This window comes from Antechinus flavipes, chromosome 6 (genome assembly GCF_016432865.1).
Source record: "Antechinus flavipes isolate AdamAnt ecotype Samford, QLD, Australia chromosome 6, AdamAnt_v2, whole genome shotgun sequence".
Taxonomy (NCBI): Eukaryota; Metazoa; Chordata; class Mammalia; order Dasyuromorphia; family Dasyuridae; genus Antechinus; species Antechinus flavipes.
Window position 1 is genome coordinate 256093967 of NC_067403.1, and position 18186 is coordinate 256112152.

Here is an 18186-nt window from a genome sequence, read left to right on the forward strand (position 1 = left end):
AGCGGGCGGAATACTTCCCGACCAAGAACGTGAAGGACCAGAGTAGAGGGAGAGCTTTTATCTCTGCCGGGCTCCACAGACATCTCGGTGGGGGGGCAGGGTGACGGGGACAGGGTGGCCAGAAGCGGTCCGCCCGCGGGCAGGGAGCGGGCGCCCCGCTTTCTGTTCCTAAAATACAATCTCCTAAGAGCCCGGGGCAGGTGCCAGGCCGTGTCCACACAGTCAAGGAGCCCTCCGGGCGCGACGTCCCTCGGAGCTGCAGGGTCCCGGGGGGCGCTTCGTACCTGGCCCGGCCCTCCGAGAGCCAGGCGGGGGAAAGGCGCGCGGGAAGCCCTCTCCCTCCACGGGGGGCCCCTCCCCCGCCCGCCTGGGCCGGCTCTCCCGGGCTCCGTGTCCAAGGGCGGGGGCTCAGCGGCGGCGCTGGGGCACGCACGCCCCGTGCGGCCGGACGCGCACGAAGCCGGCCTTGCAGGCGCAGCGGAAGGAGCCGCTCGTGTTGACGCAGCGCTCGCTCTTGCACAGCAGCCCGCGCTGGTTCAGCTCCCGGCACTCATCAATATCTGCGGGGAGACGGCGGGACGTGGAGCGGGCCGGGGGAGGAGGCGGCCCCGCCCCGCCCCCCTCCCGTTCGGCCCCGCCCCGGCTCACCCACGCAGCGCGTGCGCGACGCGTCCAGCTGGAAGCCGCCGGGACACTCGCACACCGCGCCCCCGGGCCGGGCCACGCAGCGGCCGCTCACGCAGCGGCACTCGTCCGAATCCTCCTCCGAGCTGTCCTCCTCTGCACCGAGGGATGACCGGAATTACAATGGCCGACGTTTACTTGGGGCACCCTGGGAGGTGGGCGGAGGGACCCTCCCCACTTTACAGCTGTGGAAACTGAGGCCGACCGCGGTGTGAAGGGACTTCCCCAGTCATCCATAGGGCTCGCCCGCGCGGGGGTGGGGCGCCTCACCTCGGTGCGGCTTCCGCAGGAACAGGGGGCTCACGTCCCAAAAAGAGTTACTTTCGCTCTGGGAGTTCGGGCACTGAAGGCCTGGCGGGGGGGAGGGGAGGTCTCAGTTTAGAGGGCTAGGCTGCTGACGCCCCCTCCTCCCCCCCATTTACAGAGAGGGAAACCGAGGCCCAGGTGAGGGACTTGGTCAGTGGCCCCCGGGCCCTCTCTTTCTGATTCCGCTTTCCCGCCCTCTTCTCCAACAACTATTTGTGAGACCCCCGTGGGCTTTGCCCCTCCGCAGTCCCTCCTTCCCACCCTACCCTTCCCCACCCCCGGCTCACCTGGCCCCCGGGGCGGGCAGGGGCGACACTGGGCCCCCCAGCCCCGGCCTTGGCGGCAGCAGCACTCCTCGTAGGGCAGCAGAGGGCCGGCCAGGGGCCCCGCGCACATCCCGTCATCCCCCCTCTGGCCCCAGCACACGTCCCTCCGCTCCTGGGGCCTGTCTGCGGGGAGAGGAGAGATGTGGGGACCCCTCCCTGCCCCCCAAGCAGATGGGCTAGGGCAGGTCCCGGACCTCTGCCTGGCATTCAAGGCTCCCCACAGACAGGCCGAGGCTGCTTTTCTGGTCTTAGGCCAGTCACCACCCCCTTCTGCGCCCACCTGCCCACCCCCGGGCCTTTGCTTCAGCTGCTCCTAACGTCCGGCCCTCTCCTCCAAGCCCCTCGGGATGTCCCTGCCATGGCTGTGACTGCCTTTCCCCATGGAGCTGCCAGGACTCCTGGGTCCGCTGCCCTCTCCTTCCCAGACTGGCAGCTCCCTGAAGTCAGGGGGAGGCCTGTGCCCGCCTCAGACCACGCGCGGGACACGACGCGAGCCCTCACCTGCTGGGCCCTCCGGGAGCTGGCAGTCCCGGCCAGTGGGGCCCGGGACCCAGGGCAGGTGACACTCGCACCGAAAAGAGCCGGGAAGGTTAATGCAGCGCCCGTGCCGGCAGGCCCCGGGGTCCTGGCACTCGTCCACATCTGCAGGCAGACCCGTCAGCCTCTTCCCCTGCTGGCCGCCGCGCTCTCCTTCCCTAACCTGCGGCCCCCCCGCCCCCAGCCTCCATCCCCCTTCTCCCTACCCTCTATGCCCGCTTCTTCCACCCTCCATACTCCTTTCCTCCAGCCTCTATCCCCACTGTCCAGCCTCCATCTTCCCCTGCCCCAGCCACCATCCCCCTTCTCTACCCTCCATCCCTGTCTCCCCCAACCTCCATACCCTTTTCCTCCAGCCTCCATCTATGCTGCCCCCACCTCCATTTCCCTTCTCCAGCAGCCTCCCCATGTCCCCCCTTTTCCCCTAGCCTCCACCCCTGTCTCCCTCAGCCTCCATTCTCCCTCCCTTCCAGGACCCTCTCCCAGCTCCTCACCCATTTCTTCAGGGATCAGACACTGGCGCTGGGCCGGACTGTACTCCGCCGGGGGGGTACAGGAGCAGCGGTAGCCCCCCCGAGTGTTCTCACACACGCCGTTCCTGCACTTGGACTCATCCAGACACTCGTCGACATCTGAGCGGAGGGAAGGGGATGGATTCATGTTACCCCGCCCTCCCCAGGCCCCGAAAGCTTGCCCTCCGCTTCTTTCCCCTCCCTTCTGGCCCCTCTGAAGGGTTAGGCTATGGGTACCACCCCCATTTCCAAAGGAGAAAACCGAGGCCCGGGATCCTTCAGTAAGGGAAGCCCACGTGTCCTGATCTCTTGGGGACTCCTCTCCCCGCCCCAGTCGGACACATCTGGGACCCCCAAAGGAAAGGCACAGCCGAGTGTCCGGCCTGGGCAGCGAGGAGGAAAAGGGCCCAGAGACACGGGTGGGGCAAGGGAAGGAGAAAGGCAGCTGGGAATGGCTCCTCCATTCCTGAAGGTCTCCAGTTGGAGCTGCCAATGAAGGCTCTGATGGACATTGGACAGCCTGGCCCCTTGATGTGGCTCAGTCACCCATGTAACCCAGCAGGTGCCCAGCTCCCCCGCCCCCCCAGGGTGCCAGCCTCACCCACCCACTCACCCACACACTCCAGCAGGTTCCCATCATAGTAGAAGCCCTGCTTGCAGTAGCACTCGTAGCCCGGCTGCGTGTTGACACACTTGCCCTCCTTGCAGATCTCCTCTCCGAAGAGCACGCACTCGTCGATGTCTGGGGGGACCCGCGGAGGTCAGCGGGGAGCCCTCCCCCACTTCTCCCCCAAGTGGCTCCCCAGGCGCGCTTCTCCCCGGGCCTCTCGGCCTCCTGCCCAGCACGTCCGGCTCCTCTCCTTTACCTCAGAGAACCCCCTTCCAACCTCGCCTCTGGTACCTCCTCCTCCAGGAGGCCTTTCCTGATGCCCCCCGTTAACATTTTCCCTACACAATGACATTTAATATAATCTCTGTCTCTGTGTCTGTCTGTCTCTGTCTGTCTCCTCCCCCAACCTCTGTAGTTTGTGAATAAAAACCCCCTGCGGACAGAGATGATTTCCTTTTTGCTTCTGTATCCCCAGTTCCAACTTCACTTCCTGGCACACAGGAAGCATTTAATAAGTGCTTGTAAAGCATACAGCAGGTACTTGTTAAGTGCTTGTCAAGTGAATGAAAGAACAGATGAATGGTGGGGGGCGGGGGGAGAGCTCCTCACCCCGATGAGCAGGGATGCCGTAGTTGATGATGTTGTTCTCCTGGATGTAACCTTTCCCGTCGGGACAGAGACTGTGGAACTCCGCTGTGGGAGAAGAGGAACAGAGTAGGGAGTGAGGAGTGGTCCCTCGCCTTCCTCTCGGAGCATCCCGTGTCCAAATCCAGGAAGGGCTTAGAGACGGGGCCTCTACAGTAATGACAATGGCTTAAGAGTTTGGGAAATGCTGTCCCTGTTATCTCACTTGGTCTTCATGACATCTGGAAGGGAGGTGCTAATATTATAATACCCATTTTACAGATCAGGAACCTGAGACAGGTTGTTGGCTTGCCTAGGATCACACAGCAAGTAAGGGTCTGAGGTCAGATTTGAACTCGGGTCTCCAGGCCCCAGGTTCTCTCTACTTCAAGGCCACCTAGCTGCTTTAGAACTAGCAGGGAGCTCAAAGACCATCCGGGTCAACCCCGTTATCTGACAAATGGGGGAACAGGCCCAGGGACAAAGTATCCAAAAGGCAGGATCTGAACCCAGGACCTTTGACTCAGAGTTAAGGCTCTTGCTGCTGTACCATCCTGCCTCTTGCATCCTTCCCATTTTTTGGAGGAAGAAGGGAGCCCTGTGGCCCTTAGCGCCCCACTCCGGTCTCAACCCCCCTCGCTCCCCTGCCCCGGCCGGCCTCACGCTGACCTGAGCTGTAGACGGGGCAGGGGTAGATCTCACAGTGGTCGCCCCAGCCCGCGCCCAGCGAGCAGCAGCACTCCTGCTGGGTGACGTTGGTGGCCAGGACGCTGTCGCAGAAGATGGTGTCGTCGAAGTTCAGGTAGCACTCCTTCTTGTTGTGGGGCTGCTCTGCCTCTGAAAAGGGGGGCACGGGCTCAGGTGCCGGGGGGCAGGGAGGCTTGGGGGCCCAGGGAGGGGAGGGCACGGGCTCAGGCTCCTGGGGGTGGGGGGAGATGGGGGGCCAGGCGCTGCTCCGCCTCTGAGACACTGGTGGGGAGGCCGTGGGCTCAGGTGTCCGGGCTGGGGAGGAGCGGGCACTCACCCTCGCAGCCGTGCTGGTCGTGGGTGGGGACGAAGCCCTCGTCACAGACACACACGTAGGAGCCGTGTACGTTCTCACAGGCCCCGTGGGGGAGGCACAGGCCCGGATCCTGGCTACACTCGTCTATGTCTGGGCAAGGACAAAGACAGGGTGAGGTACCGGAGGGCTCCGGCCCCCTCCCCAGTCACGCTCCCTTGGCTGCACCTTCCTCTGGGTCGGGTCAAAAAGCCAACGACCAGGGGCGGGCCCGTGGGGAGCGCGTGGGCACGCCGTGCTTCCGGGGGGTGGCAGGGCTGCCGCTCCGTGCCCGCCTCCTCCGGCCGGGTGGGTACCTTGGCACTTCCTGCCACCCACCAGCCGGTGGCCTGGGGGGCAGAGGCAGCGGTAGGAGCCGTTGGTGTTGCTGCAGTCGCCTCCGATGCAGGCCGCCGGGAAGTCGCACTCGTCGATGTCTGGGGGAATCGGAGAGCCTGTGAGCCCAGGCGTCCCGAGCCCCTCGCTCCCCGGGGGGCCCCGAGACAGGAGCTCGGCCGGGGGCGCGTGCTAGTAAGGCCCCGTGGGATCTCCACGAGGGACAAGAAGCCCCCGACCGTCCCCTGCTCTCAGGGCCCGGGCAGCCCAGGTGGCGTCCCGGCCTTTCAGCCTTGAGAAGGAGGAACAAAGCGGGAAAGGCCGAGGCTGCTTCTCTGTGACCTTTCAGGGGGCAGAGGCCGGCCTCGAGCTGGCCAGCCTTGGGAATGGCCTTCCCCTTCCTGCCAGCACCGGCCGGACCCTTAACAGCCCACACCTGGGAAGTAACTCAGGCCAGGGCCCATGGGGAAGCTGGGTCAGTGGGCAGCCACCAGGGGGCGGCGTTGTGGACCACCGGCCACAGCCTGTACCAGGTGGTGGGGGGGGAGCCTGTGGATATGGCATCGTAGAACAGAGAATGCCATTCTGGGAGAGACTTCAGAACCTAGAATCAAGAAAGTTAGGGCCTGGGGGACCTTAGAACCCAGAATGTCAGACACAGAGGGCCCTCAGAAGATGGAGTATCAGCATAGCGAAGGTCCTTCCTTCAGAGCAAAGAACCTAGAACCCAGAATGCCAGGACAGGCCTTGGAGCTGGGAGGGATCCGGGGGCTTCTAGCCCAGACGCATTGTGTGGCCTGGCCATGGGGCCGGTTTCCCTGCGCCCTCAGCAACTGGAGCTGCCTTTGCTTCCCCACTCACCCTCACAGCGGCTGCGGTCCCGGGACAAGTGGTAGCCCGTGAGACACTGGCACTGGAAGGAGCCCGGGGTGTTGGTGCAGACCCCGTACTCGCACACACTCCTCGTCTCACACTCGTCCACATCTGCGGAAGGGAGGGGAGGAGGGGGTAGAGGTCAGTGTCCAGTCGGGGAACCCAGGCAGCCCTGGTGCTCCCCCCCACCCAGTCTCCCAGGCAGCCCTGGCGCTCCCCCCCTCACCCAGTTAGCCCTGGCGCTCCCCCCACCCGGTCTCCCAGGCAGCCCTGGTGCTCCCCCCCTCACCCAGGCAGCTTCGGGCGTCTGGGGCGGGAGCATAGCCCTGGGCGCACGTGCAGCGGAAGGAGCCTGGGAGGTTCTCGCACCAGCCGGGCTGGCAGGGGTTGCCCTCGGCACACTCATCCACGTCTGCGGGGGGAGGGGTGTTGGAAGGGCCGCGGACGGAGGCAGCCGGGCCGGGCATCCCCACCCCGCGCTGCCCATCCCCCGTAGCAGCGAAAAGGCTCCCACCTGCCCTCCCCCGCTAAGGCTGGCATGGACGGGGAGCCCGACAGGGGCGGCACGGGGAGCCGAGCTCCCATCCCAGGTGTCCCAGACAATTTGGCCAGCCAGGTCCCTCCCCCATCCTCTCTGCCCCTCCCCTCACCCCGGCAGGCCCCGCCCCCTTGACTCCGGTATCCAGGTTGACAAGCGATGCACTTGAAGCTGCCGGGTTTGTTCTCGCACTTGCTGTCCGGGCACGAGCTGGGGTCCCGGCACTCATCGATGTCTGCGGACAAAGGGAGGATGAGGCTGGGCCCGGGAGCCCGGGGTCCCCGGGGGGCCCCTTCCGCCCGGCCCGGCCCCGCGGTGCCAGTCCCTGCCGGGCCCTCTGCCCATCCCGGGCCTACCTTCGCACAGGGGCTGCCGGGACGGCTTGGTCCGATAGCCCGGATAGCAGCTGCACTTGTAGTTCCCGGGGAAGTTGATGCAGAAGCCGCCGTCCCCGCACAGGTGGGGCTTCACGCATTCGTTGAGGTCTGAGTCCAGGAGGGGGAAAGAAGAGGGGCTGGGCTCCAGGCTCCGCCCCCTCGGGGCCTGCCCCAATGAGAACTAGTCCTTCCACAGGCCCTGCCCCTTCAGCGGAACTAACACCTTAATCTCAGGTGCGGCCAACGCCGGAGCCCCGCCCTCATGTACCTCATTTGCATAATCACAGCCTCTAATAGCTCGGTCCCCACAGGCCACGCCCCCCGGGCTGAGATCCACAACTGGACCACAGCTGAACCCCGCCTCCCCGTCTCTAAGCCCCGCCTTATTGGTCCCATACCCGCGTCCCCAAGTAATGCCCAACTCCATCCTGAGTAACCACACCCGCGGAGGCCTGGCCTCGCCCCCCTCCCCTATCTCTGCTCCACAAGCTCCTCCCCACAGCCAGATGCTCATTAGCCTCGCCCCCTCCCCGCCCCCTCACGCTTTCCCACCGGGACGCGGAGCCTCGCTCGTACCCACGCAGGAGCGGCCGCTTGGGGTGACTTGCAGCCGGTAGCCCCGATTACAGTGACAGTTGTACGAGCCTCCCGTGTTCATGCAGACGCCTTTCCCGACTCCGCAGGGCTCCGTCTCACATTCATTCACATCTGTGCGGGCAAGAAGGGCGTGGATGGTCGGCCCCTGACCTCCCGGGGCTCGGACATCCGGGGTCGAGGCTCAGTCCCCCCCCTGCCGTGGGCCCCCCGTGCGCGGACGCTCCGGCTCACCGACGCAGTAGAGCTGCTGCGGATGGGGCCGGTAGCCCGGGTAGCACTGGCACGAGTATCCCGAGGGGCCAGGGACGCACTCCCCGTGGCCGCAGATGTTGCGGTTCACCCGGCACTCGTCGGTTTCTGCGCGGACGGAGAGCGGCGCCCTGAGGAGCCGGGGACCCAGGCGTCCCTGCTCCGTTTGCTCTCGAGTGGGCGGCCCCAGGGCGGAGGGGGGGAGGGGGCCTCGAACAACTTCCTCACTCTCGGGATCCCAGCCCCCTCCCTGGCGCCCGCTTTCCTCGCTCTGGTGTCCCTAAGCTCCTGGAGCGCACCGACCAGGTCCTTTTTCGTCTCCATATCCGCAGAAGCCGGCACATAGTGGGTACTTCAGCAGCCTGACTCGATCTGGTTTCGACGGGCGGGGCAGTGGGGGAGGGGCAAGGCCGCCTTACCTGTGACCTGGGTCGGGGCGATCTCCACCGCGCTCCGGGACGGGAGCAGATCCGGGGGGACCCTGCGCACAGCCGGCGGGGTGGGGCGGGAAATCAGCTCTGCAAGAGACCAGGCCGCGGCTGGTTCACGTGGGGGAGGGAGCCTCCTCCGGGCGCCGTCCCCGAGGCCCGGCCTCCCCCGCAGCAGGCCCCCACCTGCATTCCCGGGCTGGGCCGGCCGCTTTCCCCTTCCCTGGTTCACCTGGGTAAGGGCGCACTGGCGGCGGCGTGGTGGCAGGGGATTGGCCCTGCTGAACGGAGCGCTCCTCGGAGTCCATCTGAGATGGGGTGGGGAGAAGGTGGAGGGAGATGAGGCGGCTTGGAGCCCCGGCCCGCCCCCCCCCCAGGTTGCTAACTGGGCCCCTGCCCTCTCTGCCTCCCTTGGGGGTCTCCCCAGCTGGGCGGTGGCCAGGCTCGGGCCTGCATACTCACAGAGTCCGTGGTCACCCCTGGAAGAGAAAAACCCGGCTTTAGAGGCGGGGGCTTAGAGCAGGGAGACCCGGTCCCTCAGGGGGTTAGAGTTTTACCCAAATTAGGGTCCCGAGGGGCTTCCTGAGCCTTTGCTGTTGGGGCCTCTGAAGGACTGCAGGTTGGGGTATTGGGGGCCGGCTGAGGGGGCCCAGAGGGACTGGGGGATGGGAGAGGATCTGGGTCTGCAGGGGGCGCAAGGAAGCAGACCGAGGTGGCTGTCTCTGGCCCTGGGCTCCCCAGCGGAGGATGGGGAGCCTTTGCGGAGGGAGGGGAGCTGCTGCTGCTGACAACCTCCGCAGGTGCCTTTGGGCCTCCCCTTGGGGTTAAGCCCCAGCTTCCCCAGGGCCCGGGCCAGCCTCACCTTTCTCCTCCTCCAGGTCCTCCTGCAGCGGGGCCCGGCTGGGGCTCTCGGGGAGCGGCTGGGCCTTGGGGGGCCCGTCTGGGTGCAGGAACAGGGAGAAGTCGCTCTCTCCCTGAATGGTCAGGGTCTGGTGGGAAGTCAGGATGTGGTAGCCTTTCCCCGCCGGGCAGATCTCTTTGAAAGCAGCTGGGGGGGGGGAGGGGAGACGTGAACTCTCCCTGCACAGCCCCTGAGTTCCCTTCTCCCCATTAGTCCAGGGTCTGAGAGAGCTCACGCCCTCTGGCCCGGCCTTCCCCTCCCCCATGCCTGGGTACCGTGCCCCCACTCCCCTGCAGTGCCCCGAGGCCCCCCCCCAGCGCAGGGAGGGCAGCCTGACCCGTGCCATCGGCGGGGCACCGTTGGCAGCGGGCCCCCCAGGCCTTGCCCACGCTGCAGCAGCACATCTGGCGGGTCAGGTGGGTGGTGAGCGGGTGCTGGCACTGCAGGTCAGGGCTGACCAGGCGGAAGCAGAGGCTCTTCTCCTCTGGTTTCTCAGCTGGCCGTGGGAAAGGAAAAATCAGGACAGACTCCCTGCCCCGCCCCCCGCAGGGCCCCCGACCTCACGGCTCCAGGGGACCGGGACCCCCACGGGGCCTCCCCCATATGTGGTTCTGCCCTGCCCTGTCTGGATTATTCCCAGCCCTCCCCTCTCCCTCTGCACGTGACCTTTCCCAGGCTGCCCCCTCCACCTCACAGTGTGACCCCCATGCGATGCCCCGGGCTCTCACCCAGGCACTGAGTTCGCGAGGGGCCGAGACTGTGGCCAGGGGGGCAGACACAGCGGTAGGAGCCCGGGCTGTTGAGGCAGTCTCCATGACGGCACATCCCTGGCATGGCACACTCATTGATGTCTGCAGGAGAACAGGGGGGGATGGATGGGAGAAGTTGGGACCCCTCCCACCCCGGCCCACTTTGGCTCCCTCCTCCCCTCCACACTGTGGCCCAGGGAGCTTCCGGCAGGTCCCGCCTCCGAACCGTGGCCTGGCGTGGCCCTTCCCTGCCTCCCTCTGCCCGCCTGGCGCGGTCCCCATACCCTGGCAGTGGGTACTGTTCAGCCTCTTGTAACCCTGGGGACAGTCGCCCCCCAGCTCCCCGCGCACGGGGCCTGGCTTCTGCACACCGGTGTCTGGGGGAAGAAACGGTGATTTGTCATTGGGGGGGAGAAAGGAGGAGGAGGAGGGATGGGGAGGAAGGAGGAGGAGGAGGGATGGGGAGGAAGGAAGGGGTGGTGGGGAGGAGGAGCAGATGGGGGACAAACTTTGTGCGGAACAGGAGAGGGCAGGGGGTGGGCTCGGACTCACACTGCAGCTGGGGACACTTGTGACACTTGTTCTGCCCCCAGGCCGTCCCGATGCTCCCGCAGCAGTCCTCCTGCTTGGTCAGCCCTGGAAGCGGGTTGCTGCCACACTGGGGCCCAAGGGAGCACCAAGTCAGGGGGACCGCCGGAGCACGGCCCCCCTCCCCACGCCCAAGGCTCTCAGGCCGTCCCGGGAGGAGGAGGATCCCATTATCCCCTCGTTTACAAGAAGGGAAGGGACTTCTCTGCGCACCCACAGCCGGCCAGCTGGGCCTCTCCCACGGCCCCTGGGAGGCCTGGGTGCGCTGGAGAGAAGGGCGGAGGGCAGGGCTAGGGTACTATACACGGTTTGGGAGCTGGGGGGGTCCCCGGGGAAGGCCTAGGCGGTCTCGGGGTCACTCACGGCCTGCTTAGGGAGTGTGTCCTGGAAGCAGCGGCCCAGGGGCTTCTGGGTGGGAGGCCGGGGGTGGGGGGTCTTGGGGTGAGGGAGAAGGTGCTGAGGGGGAGCGGGGCCCTCAGCGCTCAGCCCTTCGATGCGGTGAACCTGGACAGAGGCCTCTGGGGGATGGTGAACTCTTACATTCACCAGGGGCGGGGGTGCCTGCACTGGGGGCGCAGGAGACAGCGGTCAGCGCCCCTGGCCGAGGCCCCTCGTCCCCGAGCCTTCCCCTCTAGCTCCTTCCAGCTGTCAGTCCCTGGGGCCTCTCCCCCAGCCCCCCCTTCAGTCTGTGTGTGTCTCTGTCCCCTTCCCTCCCTCCCCTCCTGTCCTCACACAAGCTTAGACCTGGGAAGGACCTGAGGCCTCCGGCCTTAACCTGAGTAGGGGCTTCCTCCCCAAACTCCTCGGAGCCCCTGGAGGGGAGCTGCCGCCTCCCCGGGGCCCCCTGCCCTGGCGGACCGGAGGTTTTCTCCGCTAACTCGGGCTTTCTGGTGGCTGCCCACGGGGCTCCTGGTCCTGCTCTCGGGGCCAAGCAGGGGGCAGTTCTCAGCCTCCCCCTTCTGAGGCTCCATCGCCAGTGCCCGGGAGGCTCCTGAGTCTGCCTGGGAGTGCCCGGGGGGCGCAGAGGCCGGAAGCCGCTGCCCGGAGGCCAGTTAGTTCCCCTTTCCCGGCCCGGGACACCACCTGAAGCTGGGGATCTCTTTCTCTCTCCCCAGCTCCTCCACTCCCTACCAGTGTAACCAGGAGCAAGCTCCTCTCCTCGGCCTCAGTTTCCTTTGTAAAACAAGGGGGAATCCCTATGGTCTCTCCCAGCTCTAACACCCACCAATGGATGAATGCATGAAAAAGCACATATTAAGCACCTCCTGTGTACATAGCCCTGGGGATACAAATAAACAAGGGGAGGCCGGCCTTCATTTCCAGGGGAGAGGAGCCCTCATGGAGGCCTCGGTCTGTGTCTGACTCCTCTGTCTCTCCAACCCCAGTCCTGGTCCCTCTCCCTCTCTGGCTGGGTCCCCTCTCCCCCCCATCCCTCCCGCCTCCTTCCCTCCTTGGGTACCTTCGGCCGAGATCTGGCTAGGCCCCAGGGGCACCAGGAAGGCGGCATGCTGGGCGGGGGGCTGCTCCCCGGCCCCCGGGGGGTCTGCGATCACCTGGACGGCGTAGATGGCATGCTTGCTGGCCACGGGCTCCCCCTCGGGGGCGGGAGGTGGGGGGCCACCCAGAGCCACACCTCGGCCCAGGGCTGCCCCCCCACTGCCCGCGGGCACCTGGCAGAAGCGGCCGGTGAAGTCCGGGGGGCACAGGCAGTGGTTCCGAGAGGAGCACTGGCCCCCATTCATGCAGGGCAGGGGGCACACCACTGCAAGGGAAGATGGGGCGGGGTGGGGGCGGGGTGTCACAGTGGTTAGGCTGCCCCACCCACATCCTAATCCAGGCCCCCTCCCCCTCCCCCCCAAGCTGGGCTCGGGGAGTCCTTCAGGGCTCCGGTGGCTGCCTCCCGCAGGGGCCTCTGGGCCGGGCGAGCCCACACAGACACACGCGTGCACACACCCACAGGGATCTGTGCTCACACACAGAGCTTGCACACGCGCACACAGAATAGTCCGGTGCACACACACAGGGATCTGCTCGCTTGCACACGCACATGCACACACGGGCACAAGCGGAAGGCTGCAGGAGCCGCGGCTGAGAGGGCTCGTTCCATCCCGTGACGGAGGGGCAGGCCCCCGGGCCCGGGGTCTCCAAGGACGTGGAGAACCTCACACACATGTCCCGGGGGCTTCGGTCCCTGGTCCCTCAGCTGGTTCCAGGAAAGGGCAGGAGCAGCCCCAGGCCCTCCCGCCCCGATGCGAAGCCGGAGGAGACCCGGAAGGCCGATCGCGGCCCCTTCCTTCGGAGCCGAGGACGTGGAGAAGGGCTTGCCGGGGTCTCCCAGGCAGGGCCGAAGCTTCTGGGCCTGGCGCGAGGCCCCCTGGCCCCCTCGGCTTTGGCCGTGCCCCCTGCCCTCCCTCCCTGTCCCCGGGCAGCTGCCTCCCAGAGCCGGGAACAGGGTGGGGCGGGTTGTTGTGGGCTCTGGCTCCTGCCGTGGCCGGCTGGGAAGCCCCCCGGCCCGGGAGAGAGCCTCCTTCCTGGCCCATCCATCCTGCCGGTCGGGGGAGGGGAGAGGGCCTCCTTCCTGCCCTCCTGGTGAGTCACTCCTGGTGGTGAGCTTGACCTCCCCGTGACACCGCCCACCCGCGGCCCCGGGCACCGTGCCCGAGGGATGTGGGCAGCGCAGACAGAGACAACAGCGCGGGCAGGAAGGCCCTGAGCCGGGATACACTCACGCTCGCACACACACGCACACTGGCACACTGGGCACCGTCGAACCCGGACACGCCAGTGTTGTCGCCCATGGAAGCGCCAGCCCCGGCCCCGGGACCCCCGAGACTGGCGTCTGCCCCGAGCCCGGCGCCCTGGAGCGGGGATGTTTGGGTGGCACCTTCCTGGGCCCAGCCTAATTACCCCCCAGGGGCATAATTAACAAGGGGCTCCTCCCTGCCCCCCCAGGGCCATGGGGATAATTATTAGAGGAGCCAGGGACAGAAGGAATCCCGCCCCCCTCCCAGCCTGCCTTCGCCCTCACTTCTTGGCCTGGAGGATTTGGGGGGAACTGGGGGCTGAGTGTGGGCTGAGCAAAATCGAAAGGAGCTGGGACAGTGAGCCCACAGCGGGGGCAGCAGGAGAGGGGGAGGGGGCAGCTGGGGCAGCGGGAGCTGGGGCCAGAGGCTATTCCCGAGCCAGGACTGCCCCCCCTCCATCCCCCCCCCCCCCCTGCTCCTCAGTGCTGCTCGACACTCCCGGCTAGTCCCGCGTTCTTCCCCTAACTCCCAGAATCCTCCCTGGATGCCCCAGGCGTCCTGCCCGCGCTCCCAGGACCCAAGTGCCCCCTCCCCCCAGCATCCCCATCCCAGGGCCAGCACCTGGCCCCACGTTTCTCCTCCGGAGCCCCGCCCTCCCGCATCCCCTCCTCCCGGAGTCCGGCCGCCCCCTCCCGCCGGAACCCCGGCCCGGGCTCACCCACTCGGAAGCCGGAGCCCGTGAGAGTGTCAGTGCTGTGCCCGTTCTCCCCGATCAGGGTCATGTTGCTGCCCTGCTGGCAGCTGTCCCGGCACTGCCCCTTCAGACACGTTCTCTTGCAGATGACGGGGGCGAAGACCACCTTGAAGCGCTCGCGGGCCAGCGCCCCTCCGCCCCCGGGGCCCCGCTCCCCCGCCGGGCCCCCCAGCGCCCCCCCGCCCAGGCCCAGCAGCAGCAGCAGCGCCAGCAGCCCGGAGGGGGGCATCTCAGGGGGCGCGGGGAGGGGGGCACTGCAGGCCCGGGGCATGGGGCGCTGGGAGGGCGGCGGAGCGGGCGGGAGCGGAGGGAAGCGAGTGAGCAGCGGGGATGGAAAGTTGTCCCAAGTCTTCCAGTCGGGGCGGGGGGAGCCCGGAGGATCCGGAGCGGGCGGCCGGAGGCGGCCGCGGGCGCGCGCGGGGGGCGCGCGGGCGGCAGGGGCCGGAGCGCGCGCGGGGGGAGCGGGTGCGGACGGCCCGGCCCGGCCCGAGCTCGGGAGCCTGCGATCCGGCCTGCTGCTGCCCGCTGTGGCCCCGGCCGCCTCCTCCCGCGTCCCGGCGCTGCTCCCGAAGGCCGGGGAGTGTGGGCTGGGCAGGACCCCGGCCGCCGGAGGGAGGGGAAAATGAGCAGTTGTTTTCCCTGGCTGGAGCGAGCGGGGAGCGCAGGGGAGGCGGCGCTGGGGGCTGGGAGGCTGGCTGGGGGCCAGAGGGGGAGGGCGGCTGGCTGGCTTTTTAGTCACAGCCCGCCCTCGCCTTCGGGGGAGAGAGGGGGGCGCGTCTGGGCCGCCGGTGCCCACCGCCGCACACCTGGCCGGGAGCGCCGCCGCTGCCCCCGCGCTCCGCTCACCTGGCCAGTGATGTGGCAGCCGGGCCCGGGGACATGCGGTCGGCGGCGGCCCGGGGTCCGGCCCTGCCCCTCTCCCTCTGCCCGGCGCAGCGCGGGGCCAAGAGAGGCCCTGATTCCTCCTGGAAACGGGCTCTCCCGGCAGTGAGCCCCCAGGTCCTCTCCCCTGCCCTGGGCCTCAGTTTCCCTGTTTGGAAAGGAGGAGGCTGGTTTGGATGGCGAAGAGTCCGCCCCACTCCTCCCTCGTTGGAAGTCTGGGCAGGGCAACAAGGCCCCATTTTGCTCCAGCTGACAATACCCCACCTCAGCCAGGAGTTCCCTCCCCCCTCGCACTGCAGAGCCCTGGGGACGGAGGGCAGGAAAGGGGGCAAACCCAACACTCCGAGAGCCGCTAAGCACAGAAACAGATGGCAAAGCTCAGCCCCCGCCGCCGGCCGCCGGCTCCTGGGAGCCATCCCTGTCGTCCCTCCTGAAACTTGGGGCTCCCTCCAGCCCCTGACCCGGTCCCTGCCCCTCGGGCCCCTCCTAGGCCCCAGGTCACCCACCTCCCGGACCCCGGGCCAGATCCCGCTGGTGTCTGGGCTGGGGCTGGCTCCTCGCCTCAGACAGTTCTGGCTGGAATAGCCAACGCCTGAGCTCAGGGCCTGGCCCCTTTCCCAGTCGGATGGCCCAGGAGAAGATGGGGAGCCAAACAGGGCCTGACCGGGAGATGGGGAGGAGGGAGGCACAGCTTTGGGGCCCAGTGCTTGCGAGGGGGGCAGCGTGCCCCGAGTGGAGAAACAGCCGGGGCCAGCCCCCTCCCTCACCAGGGTCTGCTAAGGGGATTAACTGGGAAGCCTGAGGTCCGGGCAGGGTGGGAACGCGGGTCTGCCAGCCGCCGGGGGAGGGGCCTGCTCCAGAGGAGGGACCCCGAGCTGCGGGAAGGTCCGGGCTCCTGAGCTCAGCTCCTCCAGCCTTGGCTCAGCATCAATGGCCTGCTCAGCCCATGGCACCGAACACATGACTGAGCAGGGCCCTCTCGGGGCCCCTGGTTATGGGAAATGCAGCTGAGCAAGAGACAGCCACCTTCAGACTCCAACAGACTTCGCCTTTGGTGTTTATTGAGCACTTAAGTAACCATCCAGAGACACTCAAATAACAGAGAAAATGCCAGAGTGGATGACATGGAAAACTTCTGGTAATGTTTGTTCTCATTAAAACTTGTAAAGACTCTTATTACAACTGACTTTTATTTTTCTATTTCAATACGATTTCATTTAAGACTCGTTCGTGCCGTCATTTTTCAGTCCCTGACTCTCCGTAACCTCTTTGGAGGTTTTCTCGGCAAAGAGCCTGAAGCGGGTCGCCATTTTCTTCTCTGGCTCCTTTTACAGATGAGGAAACCAAGGCAAACGGAGTGAAGTGACTTGCCCAGGTTCACACAGCCAGTAAGTGTCTGAGGTCTGAAAAGGAGTCTCCCAGACTCCAGGTCCTATAACCCCTTAAGAGTCATGAGAGGCAGTGAACAGAGTAATGATGGACTTGGCTCAATCCTGTGTGGCCCCGGACACGGCATTGCACTTCTCTGGGGCTTGGGCGGCTCCCTAAGATTTCTCTACAAGGTCACGGGTCACTGTGGAGTTCCCACCACAAAAAAAAAAAAAAAAAAAAAAAAAAACCACAGATTCCTTACACTTTCTAACTTTAAAAGTTTTGGATAACTTGCTATTACTTTTTAAAATTAAAAAGGGTAAAAAATAATAGGAAACGCTCCAGGTCTCCTGCTAATAGCTTTTTTTTTTCTTTACCGATCATGAATTTTTCTGGATTTTGATCTTTACAAAGCTCCCACTCTGGTGGCGAGAGGTGCGTTTGGACCCGGGATCAGAAGGCCTGGGATTCGGATCTGATTCTGACGCTGGCAGGTTCTGCGATCCTGGATAAATCCCTTAATCTCTCTCTAGGCCTCAGTTTCTCCATCTGTCAACTAGGAGAAATTCTCTCACTGCCTCCTAATTCTAGGCTCACACGGACTAGATGTGATGTGAGGGTCCCTCAGCTTTTCTGTAGCTTTTTAACCCCCCACCTCGTACCCGGGTTCCAGTCCCCAAGCTAGCGCTTGCTGAAAATAAGACTTTGTCTTTTATTAGTAATAAATGCTTTTATTAGTCCAAATAAGATTTTATTTGCAGCCTCAGAAAAGGCAGGTTTCCTCATAGACCTCAGCCCAGAAGTTCCACTTGGGAGGAACTGATGGGGTTGGAGGAGGATTTCCCATCATGCTTCCATTCTGGTGAATCCCTGCCTCTGATCCCCTCCTCCCTCATTTTGACAATAGAGGCCATTGAAGTCCAAAGAGACTAAGAAGTAGCTTAATTGGGATTTGAATCCAGGCCCCAACTCCATTCTACCGGGACAGGCAGAATCACCCAGACACAAATAACCACGGTGGGAGAGAAAATATGGGGGGGGGGCGTTAGGGGCGAGCAACAAAGCACTGTCTCAGGCCGAATGGTACCCCAGCCTGCCAATGGGTTCTTTGATGAAGGTTCCCTGACATAGGTTTATCTCCTCCCTTGACAATCCGGACAAACGGGGCCGGATTTTCTGGCTCGAAAGATTTCGGGGGCAACCCATAGGCAAGTGACAGCATCCTGAAATCCGCAGGGCGCCCATGACCCGGCTCCAGGGGAAATAGGACCAGAAAGGAAGAGGGAAATCTTGTAGGAATGGTAACAACAACAATAATAATATATATTTATATGTGTGTGTGTGTACATACAGAGAATGGGGGATTAGGATCGAGGGTCATGGCGATCACATGAAAGGAAATTACTTCATAAGTGCCGACTGAATGCCCATCCTCGGGCCGTCCCACGGGGACTCAGTATAAACCTTTGACAAGTTTACAATCAGTCTGGGGCAATGGTGGAACTAGGGCAGGACAAATAGGGCTTTGTCCCCAGGTACTGACATGAGGTAGAGGTGACTACTTCTCAAAGGTCCTATTCACTCCCCTAAAGCGGAGCCATACCCAGGGGCCTGCCAGAGCCGACCCTCTCCTGTGATCTCATTTCCTCACCAACCCCCATGGTTATAAAGGCTGAACTCCCTGGGGATCTATCCCATTTGATCCTGTGATCAAACTGCCCCCTGTCCCTAGCTCTTCTACAGGTGACATATATATATTTAAAAGTGGAAGGCCATTAGCCGGGCCTCGGTCTCTCCAGCTGAGCCCTTCAGAAATGTGGGCAGCTTTTTGGGGAGCTTGGGATGGTCTCGAGACCCCTAGCTCACTCAGCAGTAATATCTGAGCCCTGGAGGCCCCTAGTTCCCTCAATCTCCCCTCATCCTTCCAGGGATGGAAGGGTTGGGACTACTTGGAACAGGGAAGGACAAAAATCACCGACATGCAAATGATCGCCCTTCCTTTTTGTCTTACTGGGAATTAGGATTTCACCTGGGGAAGCCAACTTGAAAGTCAAATCTGGAATCCCAGCTGGGACAGCCTCACGTTAAGTCCAGACACAGACGCATTTATTAAGTGCTTACTGTGTGCCAGGCAAACCTCATGGGCCCTGCCTACAAGAAA

General features: G+C 64.7%; 1 protein-coding gene across 1 annotated transcript; it reads right to left on the minus strand.

The window, feature by feature from the left end:
- Nucleotides 1–43: 43 nt before the first annotated feature.
- Nucleotides 44–14198, minus strand: LTBP3 (latent transforming growth factor beta binding protein 3). The gene is made up of 28 exons (XM_051964332.1): nt 13737–14198; nt 11734–12036; nt 10638–10840; nt 10239–10344; nt 9971–10063; nt 9666–9788; nt 9275–9433; nt 8899–9084; nt 8499–8515; nt 8269–8344; nt 8028–8126; nt 7591–7716; nt 7339–7470; nt 6742–6870; nt 6498–6620; nt 6137–6259; nt 5836–5958; nt 4956–5075; nt 4624–4752; nt 4269–4436; nt 3585–3668; nt 2979–3107; nt 2348–2485; nt 1818–1958; nt 1278–1439; nt 955–1035; nt 649–780; nt 44–560 (listed from the first exon to the last, which is right to left on the minus strand). The coding sequence occupies exons 1-28, from the start codon at nt 14041–14043 to the stop codon at nt 409–411; spliced, it is 3864 nt and encodes a 1287-aa protein (XP_051820292.1). The 5' UTR covers nt 14044–14198; the 3' UTR covers nt 44–408.
- Between the last annotated feature and the right edge of the window lie 3988 nt (nt 14199–18186).

What these genes read in the sequence shown, in the direction of transcription:
- LTBP3 (XM_051964332.1), bottom strand. Translation starts at nt 14,043, where the DNA reads ATGCCCCGGGCCTGCAGTGCCCCCCTCCCCGCGCCCCCTGAGATGCCC. An exon ending in AGACGCCCGAAGCTGCCTGG is followed by an intron (nt 5,959 to 6,136) that starts GTGAGGGGGGGA and finishes TCCCTTCCGCAG; the next exon opens with ATGTGGACGAGTGTGAGACG. An exon ending in TCTGATCCCTGAAGAAATGG is followed by an intron (nt 1,959 to 2,347) that starts GTGAGGAGCTGG and finishes GTCTGCCTGCAG; the next exon opens with ATGTGGACGAGTGCCAGGAC.